Source organism: Prionailurus bengalensis, chromosome C2, assembly GCF_016509475.1.
Source record: "Prionailurus bengalensis isolate Pbe53 chromosome C2, Fcat_Pben_1.1_paternal_pri, whole genome shotgun sequence".
Classification (NCBI taxonomy): domain Eukaryota; kingdom Metazoa; phylum Chordata; class Mammalia; order Carnivora; family Felidae; genus Prionailurus; species Prionailurus bengalensis.
Genome location: NC_057350.1, coordinates 99,000,340 through 99,018,820, shown reverse-complemented (window position 1 = coordinate 99,018,820; position 18,481 = coordinate 99,000,340). Strand labels below are relative to the sequence as shown.

Below are 18,481 nucleotides of genomic sequence, written 5' to 3'. Positions count from 1 at the left end.
GCAAACCAGTTCACGTTGTGGGCCTGTTTCTTCACCAATACAGTGAGAGGATCAGGCGATGATCTATAAAGACTCTCACGTCAAAACAGCTGGAAAATTTGTCTACATAGGCCAACAACTTCATCCAATGCAACTTATTTATTTCTCCTATATTGAAAAAACCCATCTCTTCCAATCTACGTTCCTTGAGCACAGTAATGCAAAGTCCTTCAGGAGATGACAGAATGGCAGTGGGAGTCTGGTGTGACCCACCCAGATATCAAAATCCATTGGCACTACCTAGCATTACAAATTAACCAAGAAATTAACGACATGGATGTAAATTTACAGAAATTTATCAATAAGACGGTGTAAAGGGTGCATGTCTTTGACATATTGACTACAATCAGAGTAGTCTAAGGAATCAAAACAGGAATTATGAGACATTCATGAAAGTGGCTTTTGCATTTCTAATGAAGTTTCCTCCAATGATTTTTGAGTATTACTTGTGTGCAGCCTAGATATTATTCAAAATACCATTAATTCAAGGAAATCCATCAAAAGGAGTGGTTCTCAAATTGTTATGTGTACACACATCACCTAGGGACCTTGGAAAACAAAGATTTTGATTAAGTAGGTCTGGGGTTGGGCCTCCGGGTCTGCATCTCTCACAAGTTCCAAGTGATGCTGATGTTGCTGGTCTATGCACTACACTTGGAGTAACAGGTGGCTGGAAGCCACTGTTAAGCAATGGTTCTCAACCTTGGATGCACATTTAAACCACTTAGGGAAACATAAGAAAATGTCAGAGTCTGCACTGCATCTCCAGAGATGCTACTTTAATTATTTTGGGAGGTAGCCTGGGCATAGGATTTTAAAAAGCTTTCCAGGTGATGCTAACGTGCAGCTAAGTTTGAGAGCCACTGGAATAGAGATAATGACAAACACCATATTAGAAAAGTAGGGACTTGCCTGGTGTAATAGAAGGATGCAATTAACTCAGTCCCTTAAAAGTAAGCATTCCTGGACAATAAGAATTTCTTGGTTGAGCCAGCCTACAGTTTCCTCCACAGGTCCTATCTCCTAATTGGCAGGTAAAATGCCATTTACAAATAAGCAAATATCAGTAGATGGGCCTCATCTCCTAACCAAATCCCTTCCCTTCCCTTTTTTATTAAGCTGCGGCTGCAGAGATGCAAAAATAGCCAATTTCTCTTTTCTTCCTATAATATACTAGACAGCAGGAGGGAAACAGGAGATCTGGGTATGCAGAAACGCCAGTGCTCTAATGTCGCGAATTCTCCCCCGAGTCTTTTCTCGCGACAAAACCATTTGTCCTACCGGTTGATGCCGCAGCTTCGCTCCCATCTTCATTTATCTCAAAAAAAACGTGTTGCATGACTTGGGAAACAAATACCTCAGCTGAATCTGTTGGAAAATAGAAAAGTGTATTTAAGGATTAAAATGTCAGAGCCATTACTTATTGGGTCCCATGTTAATTACGTTTTCAAATGAACAAAGAATAGGAAAAAAAAAAAAAAACTTACTCCAAGTTACTTAATTTGCTAGAGATGACGGTGGCTTAGGTTTGGCTCTTGCAAAAATGATACGGAGACCCATAGAGAGAGATCAAATTTAGCCCAGATACAAAAGAAAAGACAGAAGAGGATAAGCCTCAAATCAGGTATCCCACTAAGTGAAATATTTGTATGGACAGAAGGTTTTGCCCCCTTAGCTATGGTCTACAGACAAGATGAAAAAGGCTTTTCAGATTTAAATTAATCCCACCCTATGTATTCAACCTCAAAGCCAACTTGCCTTTCAAATTCTGTATTCAGTTTTGATCTGACTTTAAAACAAAATTTACTTTCTTTCAAGACTGGTGAGGCTATGAAAGTCTAAAGAGCTTTTGTGTCATCTGTTACAAAATCACTTCAGAGCTATGCTTTAAAACCTGTCAAATTTCTCAGTGTAAGATAGTGTCTTACAACATTCTGTTCCGGTGTGGATACAAGCTGAGAGAACATGCCCCTCATCTCCCCTTGGTGGAACTGATGTGTATGTGAAGCGTTTCTGATCTTGTGACCTGCGGGGATAGTCTCCTTGAGAATGGGGAAGTGAAGCCACGAGTTCAGAAGCCATCAGCCATTCCTGCTGTGTCAGGACCACTTAGATCCAACAGTGTCCCCCAGAGAGACAACGGAAACATGGTCATGGGTTCAGTTGTGGCCAGAAGGTAAAGGAAGGACCATGGGCCTGGAATCTTGAAGAGAAAAGAGAAAAGAGAGCTTTATCTCTCTTGGGAGAGAAAGCTGATGTGGTCACGCAGATTCCACCCAAACCACCAGATTTAGACGGATTCAGGAAGAAATACCTTACTAACGGTAACCAGCTCTGACAGCTTATGGAAAGGCAGAGCCCCACAGGTAAGATATAGAAGTCATCAAAGGGATATTTGCATAAAAAATGGCTTCCTAAAAATAACCTCCAAATCGCTTGCGATGTTTCATCTGGGGCCCTGATTACCTCTGCTACCCTCCTCTCCTCAGCCAGTAGCTCCAGCTCAAGGTCAGGTATCAAGGCGTTAGCCCTAACTCTCCTGCCTAATAGCCCTTCTCCAGAATTTTCCTGGACTGGCTCCCTTGATCTTCAGGTCCCCCCAAAGTGTTACTTCCCAATCCAGTATTCCCTTCCCACCCTAAGTCTGCTTTTATCTGACCTAATCACCTTTTATTCCATGATGGTATTTTAGTTAATTCATAGCATCCATCACCTCACTATTTAATTAACTAATTACTTGTTAATTATTCATCAGTAGATGTAGACTTCACTAGAAGAGGAACTCTGTCCATTTCATGCATCCCTAGAAAACTGCCTGGCACGTCATTGGTAGACAATACTTATCAAACAAATAAATCAAAGGATATGAACATGTCCAGTGACAGAGACACATAAGATGGAAAAGAGGGGGCATGCATATCTTGAAATGCAAGAGAATGGTCTATTAAAAGGTCAGGCAAATAGGCGTGTTCTTTCCTAAGGACTACCTAAAATAAGGTAAGATTCACATATGGCGCCCAGAGTAGAGGACCTAGGGCACCATACCAAGGCAAGAGTGAAGAACAAAAAGCATGTTGGGATGGAGTGGAGAATTTCACCCACTTTAGCACTGGTACCAGATCAAGTGACTCCATGGCTATTAGACTGGGCCTCTGGACTCATGTATCCTGTCTTACCCCAAAGTAGGCCTGATCTTGGGAAAAGAACGGGACCTGACAGATAATAGACAAATAAGGAATCTGGACAAATAAGGAATCTGGACTCTATAAACTCACTGATTTCTCAGGTTTGTAATATTTTTTTTCCTTTTCTATGATAATTCCAACTATGTCTTTGTCAAATTAAGAGGATGAGAACCCTTTTACAGCTTTGCTAGAAAACATCCAAATAAATATTAATGTGCCATTACCCCACTTTTTTCTTTTGTATTTAACATTTATTGAGCATCTACTCTGTGTCAGATGTTGAACGAGGAGATTTACACCCATTCTTTCTTTTTTTCTTTCCTCCACCGGGATTTATTATCTCATTTAAAAAATTAGAAAGTTGAGGCTCAGAAAGGTTAAATATTTTACTAAAGGTAACACAAGAAGTAATAACAGTGTGAAGTCAAACATTCATCTCAAGGTTTCCAAAGTAACTGTCTGAAAACATTTCATCCAAAGCTTGTGAATTACAGGAGTATAGGATAGTAGCTCTTGTGTAAATATCCCAAGGCACTGGTGTTGGACTGATTCACAGTAGCTTTTAGTGAATGTTTATTGTACAAATGATATGTAGGGATAGCAGGGAATGTAGTGTTCTCTTAATGTCCAGATGTAGGGCCAGTGGCTATTTTATTTCAGGCAGTAAGACAGAACCCAAGCAGTTAAAGCAACTCAAATAGGCAACTCAGGAGAGAAAGAGAAGAAAGTGTTGGATATTTGTTTTTCTCTATTTAAGGTTTTCCTCTTGCACAAATTCTTTTATATAGCATTTGGAGGTATTTTTGTGATAAATCTGCCTATGAAAGGAAATTTTATAGAAGTCACAAATTGCTGGGGATTTGCAGGGTGAGTGGCTGTTTTAAATGTCTGAGGTGCAGCAAGTGAGCTTCTGAAGGCCAGAAAGAAGTTTAACAGGAAGAGGTGCTTGACAAATGGCTTGGTTTATTTTAGGTTGGCAAGGTGGCTGTGTTCCAGGGCACACTTAGATAGCATCGTGTTGCAGTATTTAACGTTCACTGCCTCATTCCTGATGCTGATGAAATTGTCAGAGAAGTCAGATCTATCTGTCAGTGTGAGAACAAGTAGCTAAATCATGTGTGAAGGTAATAATGAACATCTGTCACCAGAGTACCCCACCCACCTCCTCCACCAGGAAAGCTCACTCATTCTGTTCATTTACCCACATAATTGATGAGTGAATAGATTAATGAATACTTCTCCAAAGCCCAGAAATTTACATAGGAATACACAATATTTCCACGTGATGATACAAAACTCCATCAGACAGACAAGCTTGTAAGGTTAGGCCCCTTTTTGTAAAACAGAAGACTGAATTTAAAAGCAGGTAAGAAAATGGGGACACATCAGCCCTCTTTGTCCACTTTTTTTTTCTTTTTAGCTGGTAATTTTTGAACTAGCAGGTACTGCCAGGACAAGAAAAAATAAGAGTGTCTTGGGCTTTGTTGTGTGAGCGAGCATCTTAGCCATGTGCAGTTTCCCAGGTGTGAGTTAGCACAAAAGCTCCATCCCCGGGGATGTGTGGTTAGTCTTAAGCTGAACCTGCAAGCTTCAGATTCATCACAATTTCTAGGTTACGTTCATCACCCAGCAGCTTGTGGATGCCTATTTCATGGGCTCCAATATTACCAAATTAACATTTGCAAATTGGTTTATAAGAGTTTTATTAGCTCTGCTTAGATGAGCGACTCAACGTTGTAATTTCCATTATTCTGATAAGGAAATCCAAACAGGGCTGAAATAAAAGCCCCTGTAATACTTTACCTACATAGTTTTATTACAAGCATGGTTAGAAGGCTTAGCTAACATTCCAAAATGCTTTCTGACTTTCATTAAGGAAAATGACTTAAATGCAAAATAAAGTGCTTGTTTACAGACGGCTCAACATGACTATGACATTTAGTTATCATGCATGTGTTTTCTGAGGCCGAATGCTCTTTCAGATCAGTCAGTTAACAGAATTACTAGGAAAACATATTAACATAATAACATAAGACATACTTATCATACTACCTGTTATTCCAGAAAGGTCACAGCCACCACTAAATATCTCAGTTATATTCAAAGAATACAAAGCTTCTTTGAAGTCTAATTTTTGTTCGACTTTAAATCTGTTAAAAAAAAAATGAAGAGGAAAAGTCTTGAAAAACCGTGCACCTTTATGCTACCAAAATGTTTTCTATAAAATGGATGACTTGGAAGAGAATATAATGTGAAATCTTTTGTTTTCATTATCCCAATTGCATTTTCTCATATATAATACCATTTTCCCCGAGCTCCCCGAGTTCTGAGGTTGCTAATAACTTGCTTCCCAGATAAATGGTTGGTGAGAAGGGGGAAGAAAATATTATATTTTTTGAAGTTGTAATTATCTAATGAAACAGGGTGAGAGTTCTAAGTTTTCAATTACTTGGCTCCTTCCCTAGAAATGTAAAGTTTCCCTCCAGCAACTACATATACTGTTTTTCACACCATCAAAGATGGCTCCTGGCATACATCCAAAATACTGTGGAAAGGGAGCAGGAACCAACAGCCCTTGGAGAAGACTGTTGGCTACTGAAGTACAGAGAGGCATTAATAATCTATTGTTCTTCCCATCTATTGTCACAGCTGATGTGACTTCCTTCACTTTATGGACACACCTAATGTCTTCCCAACAGGTCCTGTGAAAGGGGTAAAACAGAGAAAGGAAATTAAAGATAAAAATTATAGGAGGAAAGAAATTGCTGGCCACTTCTTCCAATGCAGGGCCCTAAGTTAGGACCCTAGCTTCCACTCAAGTCTTCCAACCTCACTTTGCCTGATGTGAAGACCTTAACCAGAGACTCTCAAAGAGTCTCTCAGGCTGATCTGTGATTCCAAGCTAACAGAACACTGAGCCTCACTTTACCATCTCACTAAAAAGGAAGCAAAAAGAAAAGCTAGTACTTACCGACTTTATAGATGCCAGAAGCATCGATGTGCCTTTTAAAACCAGGTTGGAAACTTCATGAAAGAAAAAAACAGGAAGTTCTGTATATGTCTTACATCAGTGAGATTCCAGAGCAAGTCCTGCCTGAGGAGTTCAGTCTGTGAACTGATGGGCATTTGCCCCTGTGCTGTCCAGTTTGGATACAGACAAGGCTGGTCAAGGATGGAATCCTTGCTTAACTAATAGGTAGGCCCATACCAGGAGCTAGAAATTAGCTTGAGCAGTCAGTCCGATTACATCATTGTTTCAGTTGCCAAATATTCAGCAGTCTTTTTAATTATAATTCTTGAAAACAACGAACATGATATGTCAGAAATTTACCGGGCCTGAATTACATCTTGGTAAAATATTATATACTTTTTGGAAAATATTAACTTATTCAGAGCCCTGAGTATGGGGTACAACATGGGCATTAAATTCTACCGATAGTGATTTAAAATCAGCTTCTTTCTTTTCGGTTCCAGCTAAGAAAGATAATAGGCAACATGATGGGTTTGAAGTCTTCATTTTTTTCCTGTTTTTATTACCACGTTCTTTTTGACAACTAAATGGAGGATAGGCATCTAAAAGGTGGAAACTAAATGTTCTGCTTCGCCTAAAAAAAGGCTATTTTTAGTATAATAGTTTTAGGATAATGACAAGAATACTGCAAGACTTATTACAACTTTTAATAATGCCTAATTATCAGTGGAGAGTCATTTAAGCTACAGTCCTACCTGTAATATAGCCCAATGAAACCTACAGCAATAGAAACTCATTCAACCGTTTAATAAAAGTATAATCTACAGCCAATTTCTAATTAGCCATAATTACTGGAGCCATGAAGAGCCAGGTGTGAAGCAGCACTTCCTTGTGTTAGACACTTAATATAGATTATAGTTTTTAATCTTCACAAAAACCTGAGAAAGTTAGTATTCCCATTAATTAAGAAAGTGGAGGATAGAGGAGGAGGATTTCCAGGCTCGGGTTCAAGATAGGACACAGAGCCGGGATTCAAATTCAGGTCCATTCCAAATCAAAGTTAATGTGCTAACCCACGTTGCCTTCTCATCAAAACATAATTTGAAGTCATAATCTCAATCGATATAGATACAGAATTCATTATGTACCTCTTCCAAATTTTGTGAGTCGTAATATTTATTTTAGATGTGGTTCATTTCCCCTTTTCCTTGACCCTCATCTAAAATTGACAAAAGATGCATCTAAAGAAAAAAAAAGAAGCAGCAGCAAAAAGACTGGATAGACAATTAACAATTAAGTAATCATGAAATGAATATTTCAGCAGATGTAAACATTATCTATTTGCTTAAAAGCCAACAGTTACTGCCAGGCAGGAGCACTGGGCTTGAAGCGGTTTAACATAGGTAACAGGTGCAGAAAATGAAGGAAAAAAAATTAGCATTTCCATTTTAAGATGGATCCACTCCTGGTCTGCAGGCCCTACTGTGGATTGGTGTTGTCCCTTCCTCACCCTTTACACCCAGCACTCTTGGTTATTGACACAAAGCCTTGGATGGGTCTTCCTTGGGGTCCCTATCCTCAACATTTGAAATCCCACTCTTGGACAGTAGTGGGCCTAGATTATTATATAAGTACATGGCAGTTTCTGGTCACTTTCTAACCAATCACCTGCAGTATATTTGTGCGTGTGTGTGTGTATCGATGTGTCTATGTCTGTGTGTGTCTATGTATGAAATACTCCGTTAATCTCAAGGACTGACCTAAAAATGCCTTCTGTCACATACAAGACATATGTGGACACTGTTTAATGTAAAGTCAAGATTCCAATTGGTATCAGTGTCCAAAAGGTTAAAGTAAGTGAACATTTTGTAATCATTACTGCAGTTAGTCATGACATTTCTATCCTCATATTCAGCCTCATTTACCCTGAGATCACTTTCTTTCACCCATACACTTCACATTCACCTGTTTGGAGATCCAAAGCTGGCCAAAGCTGGGACCAATTGCTAGCCCAGTAAGAACATACTTCATGTCCTGTGGAAGGTGTTATCTCCTGGGCACTGCCTCTCTACAGCTCATGCTGCTCATTGTATCACGGACACTTGCTCTGTTCTGTGCTGTCCCTCATGCTTGCCTACATTACACCTGTTTTCTGACTTTCACAATGTTGGCTCTGCCATGTATTAGCTGTGTAGCCACGGGCAAGGCATTCACCTGTCTGTACCTCATCTGTAATGTGCATATAAAAATTGATATTTATCAAATTTATTTGGGGGATTAAATGAGATGTGGTAAAGAGAGGCAGCATCTAGGACAGTGTTGGCACTCCAAGGGATGTTTGATATGTATTAAAATGAGTGTGGGGCGCCTGGGTGGCACAGTCGGTTAAGCGTCCAACTTCAGCCAGGTCACGATCTCGCAGTCCGGGAGTTCGAGCCCCACGTCAGGCTCTGGGCTGATGGCTCAGAGCCTGGAGCCTGTTTCCGATTCTGTGTCTCCCCCTCTCTCTGCCCCTCCCCCGTTCATGCTCTGTCTCTCTCTGTCCCAAAAATAAATAAACGTTGAAAAAAAAATTTAAAAATGAGTGAGAATAATAATAAAAATAATAATAGATAATATTGAGTACTAAAAACATTATAAACAGGAATTCATGTAACCTGCAAAGTAACTCTGTGAGGCGTGTATTATCATTGTCCCATTTAACATTTAAAGAAACATCTTCGGAAAGTTCATTAAAGTTACACAGTGAAAAGGTGGCAAAGCTCTTGGTCTTCAGTATTATATTCTTTGGCCATGATCTCGTCTCAACAGTTGCTAAAGATACTGTGAGATGCCACATCAGTCAATATTTTTGAAGAATGATACTTCTCACAAAGAGGTTATTTAGTTATTACTATACTCTTGAATAGAACTGTAGTATTTAACAGGTTTAAAGACCCAGAACACTGAAAACTCATTGACAACTATGAGGCCTCCCCCAAAGAAAACAGATGTATGATGATCCATGCATACATTTGCTAATAGTGTCAAGGGCTTCAAGGACTCTCAGAAGTCTACCACAGAACTCTCTAGAAGTCCAAGGTGCCCAGCTAAGGACTGCCACAAAACAATAAGAAATCAATCTTCTCATTTTCCTGGTAAGTCAAACTTAGAACCTCAAATCAATCTATTTCTTCTTAACCCAGATCTCATTAGTCAATACTCCACCAAATGTCTTTCTACGTCACCAGTTCTTTGCTATTCCCAATGAGTCTGTGCCCTTTAAACACTCACTACTTCATGCCACGTATAATTGCAGTGGTTTCTTAACTAATCTTTTGGGCTTCAGTCTTTCCCTCTCTAACACATCTTGAATGTCACTACTCTTCAGATTAAAGCAATAAAAGTTCATTGAACAACTACTGTTTTTCAGATGCACACTTTGTGCTGAGGTCACAGAAAGGAAATATGCATAGCTCTGACCTCAAGAAGTTTATTGTCCAGTGAGGGAGGTGAAATAATAATGTTAATATAACTGCTATGCAGCAATAAACATGAGATACTCAGAGAAGTTTTCCCAGCAGGGAAATGGGAAGATGTGTTATCTTGAATGGAAAGATCAGAAAAGCTTTCTAAAACCCAAACTTGGTTTTAAGGACCAATAGAAGTTATCCAGAAACATGGGGATGACAGTGGGAAATAGGGAAAGGGTTCAGACAAATTATCCAGCATAAACAAAGGCATTGTGACTGCCACATACTTCTCTCTAAAACACTGCCTTCATCATTCCACTATCCTACTTGGAAATTTTCAATAATTCCCCTTTCCATATGGGACTTAACCCTCTTGATTCTTCTTCTTTTTTTTTTTTTTAGTTTATTTATTTTGAGGTGGGGGGACAGAGAGAGAGTGTGCGTGCAAGTGAGGGTGGGTCAGAGAGAGAGGGAGAGAATCTGTGCTGACAGCACAGAGCCTGATGCAGGGCTCGAACCCATGAACTGTGACATCATGACCTGAGCCAAAGTCAAGAGTCGGACATTTAGCTGACTGAGCCACCCGGGTGCCCCTCAATTCTTTTAAAGCCCAGTTCAAGTTCTTCCCTTTCCATAAAGCCCTTTTTTATAACTCCAGTTTCTGGTGCTCCCTTCCTCCCTCTCTCTCTCTCTCTCTCTTTTTCATGAATCCCTTAGTGCTTACTGATTGGACCTTTCTTTTAATATTTACTGTGTACTGATGTATATTGCTAGTAAATTTCTTGTACAAATCTTGCCCACTCCATCTAAGTGGTAACCATCTTATCAGTGGGGAACATGTCCATCACTTTGCATCTTTTCCAGTTCCTTGTCCATAGTGGGGTCCCAATCAATCTGCTTTTGAACAGGAGATAAAATTTCTAGGAAGTAGCGAACCAACAAACCATAAGGCTGTAAGACAGTAGTCATAAGAGCTAATTCTGTCTCCCAACACTTAGTTGGATGTTGATCAATTTATTTTTTGAGTGACTCAGTTTCCTTCTCTGTAAAATGCAAGATGTAACCAAGTCAGACTGTAGAACCACAACATTTAGTATTAAAATACTTTAAATTAGGGGCACCTGAGTGGCTTAGTTGTTTGAGCATGCGACACTTGGTTTCAGCTCAGGTCATGATCTCACAATTTCCTGAGTTTGAGCCCCGAATAGGGCTCTGTACTGGCTTTGTGGAATTTGCTAAGAATTCTCATTCATTCATTCTCTCTCTCTCTCTCTCTCTCTCTCTCTCCCTCTTTCTCTTTCTCTTCCCCTCCCCTGCTTGCACTGTCTCTGTCTCTCCCAAAATAAATAAATAAACTTAAAAAATACTTTAAATGCCCTACAAAGTTAAAATGCTATATAAATGAAAGTTACTTCTTTCATTTACCTTATTTGCATGTATAAATAATCACTTTTGCCCATACACATAATCATAAGAACATGTTCTCAGAATGTTTCTTATATAGAGAAGATCTGATATATAGAAAGTGTGTGTCAGACTCTTCAATCTGAGGAATTTTGACTGCTATCATGTTTTCAGGATCCCGTATACATTTAGACAAAGCAACATGATTATTTTAGCTGCTATCCAACATGGGGTAATTCTAAAACTAGATATCTGGTATGTTACAAATAATAAACACTAGAAAGCACTCTAGCATTTTTAGTCTATATCTTATTGACCTTGATTCTAAACTAGTCATACATTAAAGGAAAAGAAATGTTTCTTAAATAGTAACTATAATCTAAATAGTCATTCACATGTTCCTTCCTAGTGTTACTAATATACAAGCATTCTTACGATTAATTTTTCTCTTGTTGGCATTTACTAAATTTTGCCACCAAAGAGGCTTTTATTTTGTGTTACATTAACAGAACTTAGCATAGTTGGTGTAATGGATTGAACTGTGCCTTCCCCCATTCATATGTTAAAGTCCTATCTCTCAGTACCTCATAGTGTGACCTTACTTAGAAATAGGGTCATTGCAGATACAATTAGTTAGGTCAAGGTCCTAATGGAATAGAGCGGGCCCTTAATCCAATATGATTAGTGTCCTTATTAGAAAGGAGAATGCCATGTGAAGAGAGATGGCATATGACAATAGAGGCAAAGATTGGAATGGTGCATCTATCAGCAGAGGAACACCAAAGATTCTGGATCGGCACTAGAAACTGGGCAGAGAGGCAAGAAAGGATTCCACACAGGGGCGCCTGGGTGGCTCAGTCAGTTGAGTCCAACTTCAGCTCAGGTCATGATCTCACAGTTTGTGAGTTCGAGCCCAGCGTCAGGCTCTGTGCTGACAGCGTACAGCCTAGAGCCTGCTTTGGAATCTGTGTCTCCTTCTCTCTCTGCCCCTCCCCCACTTGTTCTCTGTCCCTCAAAAATAAATAAATGTAAAAAAAAAAATTTTAAAAGAAAGGATTCCACACAGTCTCGGGGAGGGTGGCTTTGCTGACACCTTGATTTTGGACGTCTAGCCTCCAGAGCTGTGAGAGAATGAAATTCTGTTGTTTTAAGCCACCTAGTTTGTGGTCATTTGTTACAACAGCCCTAGGAAACTAATACAGCTGATTAAACTATTCAGTTTTACGAAAGTCTTTAGTTACCAATTTGAAAGCATAATGGAGTCATCCAGATACAAAAGAACCATGGCACTGAGTAACAAAATCTAAAATTGTCAGTCCACCCTAAAGTATTTACTCAGCCTATATGGTTTTCCCTCTCTGTACTGAACACAGATTTTAAGTGGGTATTTTTCTGTTGTGAGGAAATTATTCATTTGGGATAAAATGTAAGCCAGAACTTCCAATCCATGATCTTAGTGCTCAGGAAACTTAATTCAATAAATGTGCCCTCATGGACTAAAATTGTTTGTGAACTTAACAAATAATCAAATCATTCCTTTAATCAATCAGAAGACTCATCCTTTTGTGAAAAGTGAATGCATTTAAGATTTTTTTTAATGTTTTATTTATCTTTAAGACAGAGAGAGAGCATGAGTGGGGATGGGGCAGAAAGAGAGGAAGACACAGAATCAGAAGTAGGCTCCAGGCTCCGAGCTCTGAGCTGTCAGCACAGAGCCCGACGCGGGGCTCGAACTCACAAACTGTGAGATTGTGACCTGAGCTGAAGTCGGACGCTCAACCGACTGAGCACCCGGGCGCCCCAAAAGTGAACGTATTTTAAATGTAATGTTGTGTTAATGTGATTGAATAATTAATAACAAAATTTTCAATATTGTGAATTTAAAACACTCATTTTATTTCTCTAGAGAGGTTTCCAAGAAAATGGTTGATGTTCTATCTTTCATTATGCTGCACATATGGGAAAGTTTCAACAGGATCCTCACAGGGAATGAATTAAAGTGTAATTGGAAAGTTGAATTCTGGTTTTTGAGGTATTTAAAATTAGATAAAGGGAAACAACATAGAATTGGTTTCTTTGAAATTATTTATATAATTTAATTCAACAATATTCATTTAGCACATACTATATACTATGAAATGCTCCAAGGACTATGGAAACCAAAATGACGGAGACATAATCTCCTGTTCCAGAGCTCACATTTTAATAGGATACACAAGAATGTGAGCAAGAGATGGAAATGCAATGTAATAAGTGTTATAATGTAAATTTGTATAAAATGTTCTAGAAATAAAGATAAGGGATGGTTGAGTCTAAGTGAGCATGTTGGGGAAATGTACACTGAAGAGTTAATTGTGAGGGGAAGATGAAGGATGAACGAGAATTTCCTGGGTAGATACCATGGAGAAGGGCCTGCCAGACAGAGGGGACAGGCATAAGAGAGACTGAGAAGTCAGAGAAGACTTTCTACTTTGGTACTGGCTGGGCGGTGATCTTAACAAAGAAAGAAAAATAGTCATCACTTATTTAACATCTTCTATTTGCCAGACTTTGTGTTATGAATATAATTATGTAATGAGGTACTATAATTGAAACTTAAAAACAAATTTTTTTAAATATTTGGTGCCTGGAATTTATTTGAGAAAAGGGAGGGAGTACAACTGCCATTTAACGTTTCTGCTTTCATATCACCAAAGATCTACATTCACGTTTAAGACAAAGTGTTTATTTGTTTGGGAAAAGCAACATGATGAAATTTCCATTATGCAAATAGAACAAGTGGGATGGAAATAGTGAAGTCTGAAATGATGAGGGTATAATTTATTTTATATGGTATGAAAAGGTATTTCATGAAGGTCAGAATCTGCTGTTGTCGATTCTGATCATGACTGGGAATCTGGCCTCAGAGATGGGAGAAAATCTGTGTTTCTTTCTGCTGGGAAAAGTTGGAGGACTCCAACTGCTGGGTTGGAGGGAGATGAAAAAGACTCTGGGTGAGGGTGGGTTCTGGTACCGTGACAGCAGTAGGCTAAGGTCAGCAGTGGACAGGAGAAGACTCCCTGGTTACAAGACATGGCTTGGACTCCAGAACACTATTCCCCGACACCTGGTTTTTAAATTACTTTCCACCTTAGAAGCCTCTTTTGTTAACATAAAGCTGTCAGTAAAATTTGGCTAAACATTGAAGTTGTTCTTGTATTAGTTTGCCAAGGGCTACCTCAACAAATTACCACAAAGTAGGTGGCTTAAACAACAGAAACTTATTGTTTCATAATTGTAGAGGTCTAAAATTAAGGTGTGGGTAGCTTTGGTTCTTTCTGAGGACTATGAGGGAGAAGTCTGTTCTAGGCCTCTCTCCTCAGCCTGTAGATGGCCATCTTCTCCCTCTGTCTCTTCATGTAGCCTTCCTGCTCTGTGTATCTCTCTATCCAAATTTCTCCTTTTTATAAGGACTCCAGCCGTGCTGGATTAGGGTCCACCCTAATAACTTCACTTTAACTTGATTACCTCTGTGAAGACTGTCACCAAACAAGGTCACACATTTTGGGGGGAGTGGAAGTTAAGACTTCAACGTATGAATCAGGAAGGACATAACTCAAACCCATAACCGTTTTTCGTGGAGGAATCAAAAGAGAAGTCTGTGTCACACTATGAGAGAAGTTGTATGAGAAGTGTGGCCAGTTTGGAGAAGCTGATAATAAGACCAAAGAGTCTGCTGTCCAGAATGTAGTAGCCTGGGTGGAATTGTCGTCTGGGCAACATTCTTATGAAGATTCCTAAAATGTTGGAGAAGGGAATTCTGAAAAAAGCCTGTATTTGCTGTTGCCAACTGAGTTTGAAAGTTATGCATTATTATCTAGGCATTTGTTAACTAGGCTGATGATGCTGGGGCCACCTTGGCTACAAGTGTCATTATTCCAATTTCATACTAATAAAACCACAAGTCAGGACAGCTGATGACTCTCCTAAGACACCACTGTAGTACAAGGCATGAACAATTTTCAAACTCCGTGTTTTTGGCCCCAAACAGTGATCTTTCCAAAGGAAAAAGAGAGAGAGAAAAATAAATTTGAAAATAAATAAGTTAATCCCCCAAACTGTTATTAGAAGATAAACTGTCACATCACTTCATCTCCAATGTTTCACACATAATAGGAGCAAAAACAAAACAAAACAAGCAAACAAACAAAAACAAAACACCCAAAACTCTTTGAAAGACTAAATCACATCCAGGTAGAGATATACAGGGATGCTAGGGAATTAGAAGAGAGATTGGGGGAGAAATTCAGATATTAGAGACATGAAGAAAAAGGGACAAATAAAAGAGAGTAAGAAGAAGAAAATTCTGAAGAGACAATTCTAGTAAATATTAGCTGGGAATAGAAAGAAAAACAAATGTAGGTCAGGGAACAGCACAATTTTACAATGGAGAGAAAAATAAACAGAAGTGAGGAGTGCTCCGGGGGTTAAAGAAAGAAAGATTTTTCAAGAAAAAGGAAATAGTAAATAATATTAGGATCAAGAACCTAGAGTAAGGGTGAGAAAAGCATAGGTTTACCTCTTTCTCCAGGATGACAAGGAAGGTAGAGGAAGAGAACATTATCAAAGATGTAGACGAATTTTGAGGTGAAGGGTAGGCACGCAGATTTGCCTAATGATATGTTTTATTTAAGGAACAGGAAGTTGAGACCTATGTTGAGAGTAAGAGAAATCAACATAAAGCAGCGCCTGCGGAACAGAAGTTAAATTTTGGTGTGGTGTGTGTGAGTATTAAAAAAGGAAGTTCTGGGGCGCCTGGGTGGCGCAGTCGGTTGGGCGTCTGACTTCAGCCAGGTCACGATCTCGCGGTCCGTGGGTTCGAGCCCCGGGTCGGGCTCTGGGCTGATGGCTCAGAGCCTGGAGCCTGTTTCCGATTCTGTGTCTCCCTCGCTCTCTGCCCCTCCCCCGTTCATGCTCTGTCTCTCTCTGTCCCAAAAATTAATAAACGTTGAAAAAAAAATTTTTTTTAATAAAATAAAATAAAAAAGGAAGTTCTTTGAAGAGAAGTAAGGAGTCCCCAGCTCCAGCCTCAATGATGCCAGAAGGGACTGCTTCCTGGGTTTTTGCTTAACAAAATTAATAGTTGGGGAGCAGGAATGGCTTTTGGGGTAGACTTGGGGTTGAGGATGATTAGGGAGAAATCAGAGCAGAATAAAGACAAAATAACAAAAAGCATTAAAAAATATTATCTGCGAATATGATTACAATGACTGACTGGATCCCGGCTTAGTGGAAAATGCAGGAAAAGCCAAGACATTTAAGTGGCAAAAGGCCTGGAAGAGGGGTGCACAGACCATCCAGGCTTTGATGAGTCTGCAGAAAATTTTAGAAACGAAAGAACAGAATATCACCTATTAGACATCTGCCTCTTTTAAAAAGTTGAGATAGAATGTGAATTGAGTTATTTGGGCATAACTTACTCTGAAGTTTCTCCTGTTGGCTAGAAGCATGATATTTAGAAATCAGTGTTTATATTCTTGTTTCCTGAGATAAGCCTTTGCAATTTCCACTTTGTATTAACTACCTAAAACTCTCCATAGGACTCTATTTAAATTCAATGACTGTTGGAGCACCGGTGGTCAAAGCTGGTGTAACACATCTTTTAATTGTGGTACCTTAAGTGGTTGGGGGATTTCATCTTCCTTAAATGTAACAGAAGACAGATATTTAAAATTCCAATTAAGAGATTAGAGAAAGGTACGTTTATATACTAAAAAGAATAAAAATTCCTTTTTATCCTGATGTTCTAGCTTGAACACTTACACCTCTTCATCTATTGCAGAGAATACTGGGTGCTTAAATTCAGTCCCCCACGTGGCAAAACAGTGCTTATGGAACAGTGGTTCCATAAAGTGGAGCTACACTTCCAAATGCATTTTTCTTTTCGACAATAGCCTTTTCAAATATTTGTTATCTTTTAGCCAGCTATTCAAATTCCTCCATGAGTGAAAACCTAAGAACTGGAATAATAAAATAACGTTACCAACCTAGGGAGGCTGATTTCCACTTCCTCTTCTTGCATCTCAGAGAACCACTTCAGGATTCGATGCGCAGTAATGCGCTTTTCCATTTCTTCTATGTTCACATCTTCTGCAGGGAGTATGATGATTAAACTAAACTCGTCACCTTTATAAGGTAATTCCAAAACCTGGTAGTTCACGGAGGATTCAGAAAAATAGCCTGGAACGGAGAAATAAACTATTAAATATTCTTGGCAATTCCCCAAATCATGCTTCAAAGCAGGATTTCTCACCTCACCATATTTTGTTCTCAAAAGAGCCTTCATCATTGGAACTTTGACTGCTGCACCATCTTTCTTAGTAAAATTCATCAACTGTGTGTTCTCTTTTGTGAACTTCTGCTTCCAATCGCCCTTGAAATAAACAGCATTCACCAGGATGAGCCGAGTCAGAGGGCCAAATTCTTCCCCGGAAAACATGTTTTTAATTTTCCCTGTGAAGGGGGTGCAGGAGGAGGCAGAAAGAGATGTGCAAGAGCGACTCAGTGGAATGCCTTAAATAGAATTAAAGCACAAATTTCTTCTGCAGGTCATTATAAACGGGGTGCTTTATCATCTAGCCTTGGCAATTTTGAGAGTAAAGAGGAGCACTGTTACTGATTTCACTTAGACACAGGTACAAATGAGATCTCACTAGGAAACCGGAGATACGAGATTGTCTTAGGCAAACCTGGACAGACCTGCTATTGGACTCTCTTCGGCGAGCTTGTTTGTCTAAATCGTTTTTCAGCCAGAAAGAATGAAAACGGAATGTCCCTTCCTGCATATTTATTGATGATTTTCAAACTTTATTTCAAGTTTCTCCAGCAGGTCAATCAGAATTAATAAGTCAGTGGTACACTCAAACCTTCTATTCCTGTGGCTAGAGCCACTGACCATTGGGAAGGGACAAGAATGGTGTTGTTAGTATGATTTTCTTCCTCTAAACAACCAGTCGGCTATTTCTATGTCCAGTGACTATTTCAGTTAAGAGATAAAAGCATGAATGAGTGCCATGGAGCTGTCTAGGGATATTCATTTTGTGTCCCATCAATGGGACTTTCCTGTGAACGCTGCTCAGAACACCCATCTCACATTTTGAACCATGCCTCCCTGAATGACGCTTCCTATCAAGAATATGGTAGCATCATATATCATCATAATTTTTGGTAGCAGAATGAATGAACAAAGAAACAAACTACTGTTAATCAAGGCCTGATATATGCTTGTTATTTCTCATACATTATTATCAAACCTGCTAATAATCCTGAAATATTTTAATAGTATCCTCATCTTAGATAGGGCATAGCTTAGAACCGGTTAGGATTTGAACTCAGATCTGAAGGACTTTAAGTTTGTATTCTTTCTACTATGTCACTCCAAAATCCCTGAG

General features: G+C 39.2%; 1 protein-coding gene across 1 annotated transcript in view; it reads right to left on the bottom strand.

Moving 5' to 3' along the window:
* Positions 1-18,481, bottom strand: part of SERPINI2 (serpin family I member 2) — a 33,956-nt gene that overhangs the window by 6,671 nt on the left and 8,804 nt on the right. Inside the window, exons 4-7 of the mRNA XM_043594970.1 lie at positions 17,349-17,543; positions 17,078-17,270; positions 5,277-5,374; positions 1,321-1,407 (exon numbers count right to left, since the gene is read on the bottom strand). Of these exons, the coding sequence (XP_043450905.1) occupies positions 1,321-1,407; positions 5,277-5,374; positions 17,078-17,270; positions 17,349-17,543 (573 nt within the window). The remainder of the gene's footprint in view (positions 1-1,320; positions 1,408-5,276; positions 5,375-17,077; positions 17,271-17,348; positions 17,544-18,481) is intronic.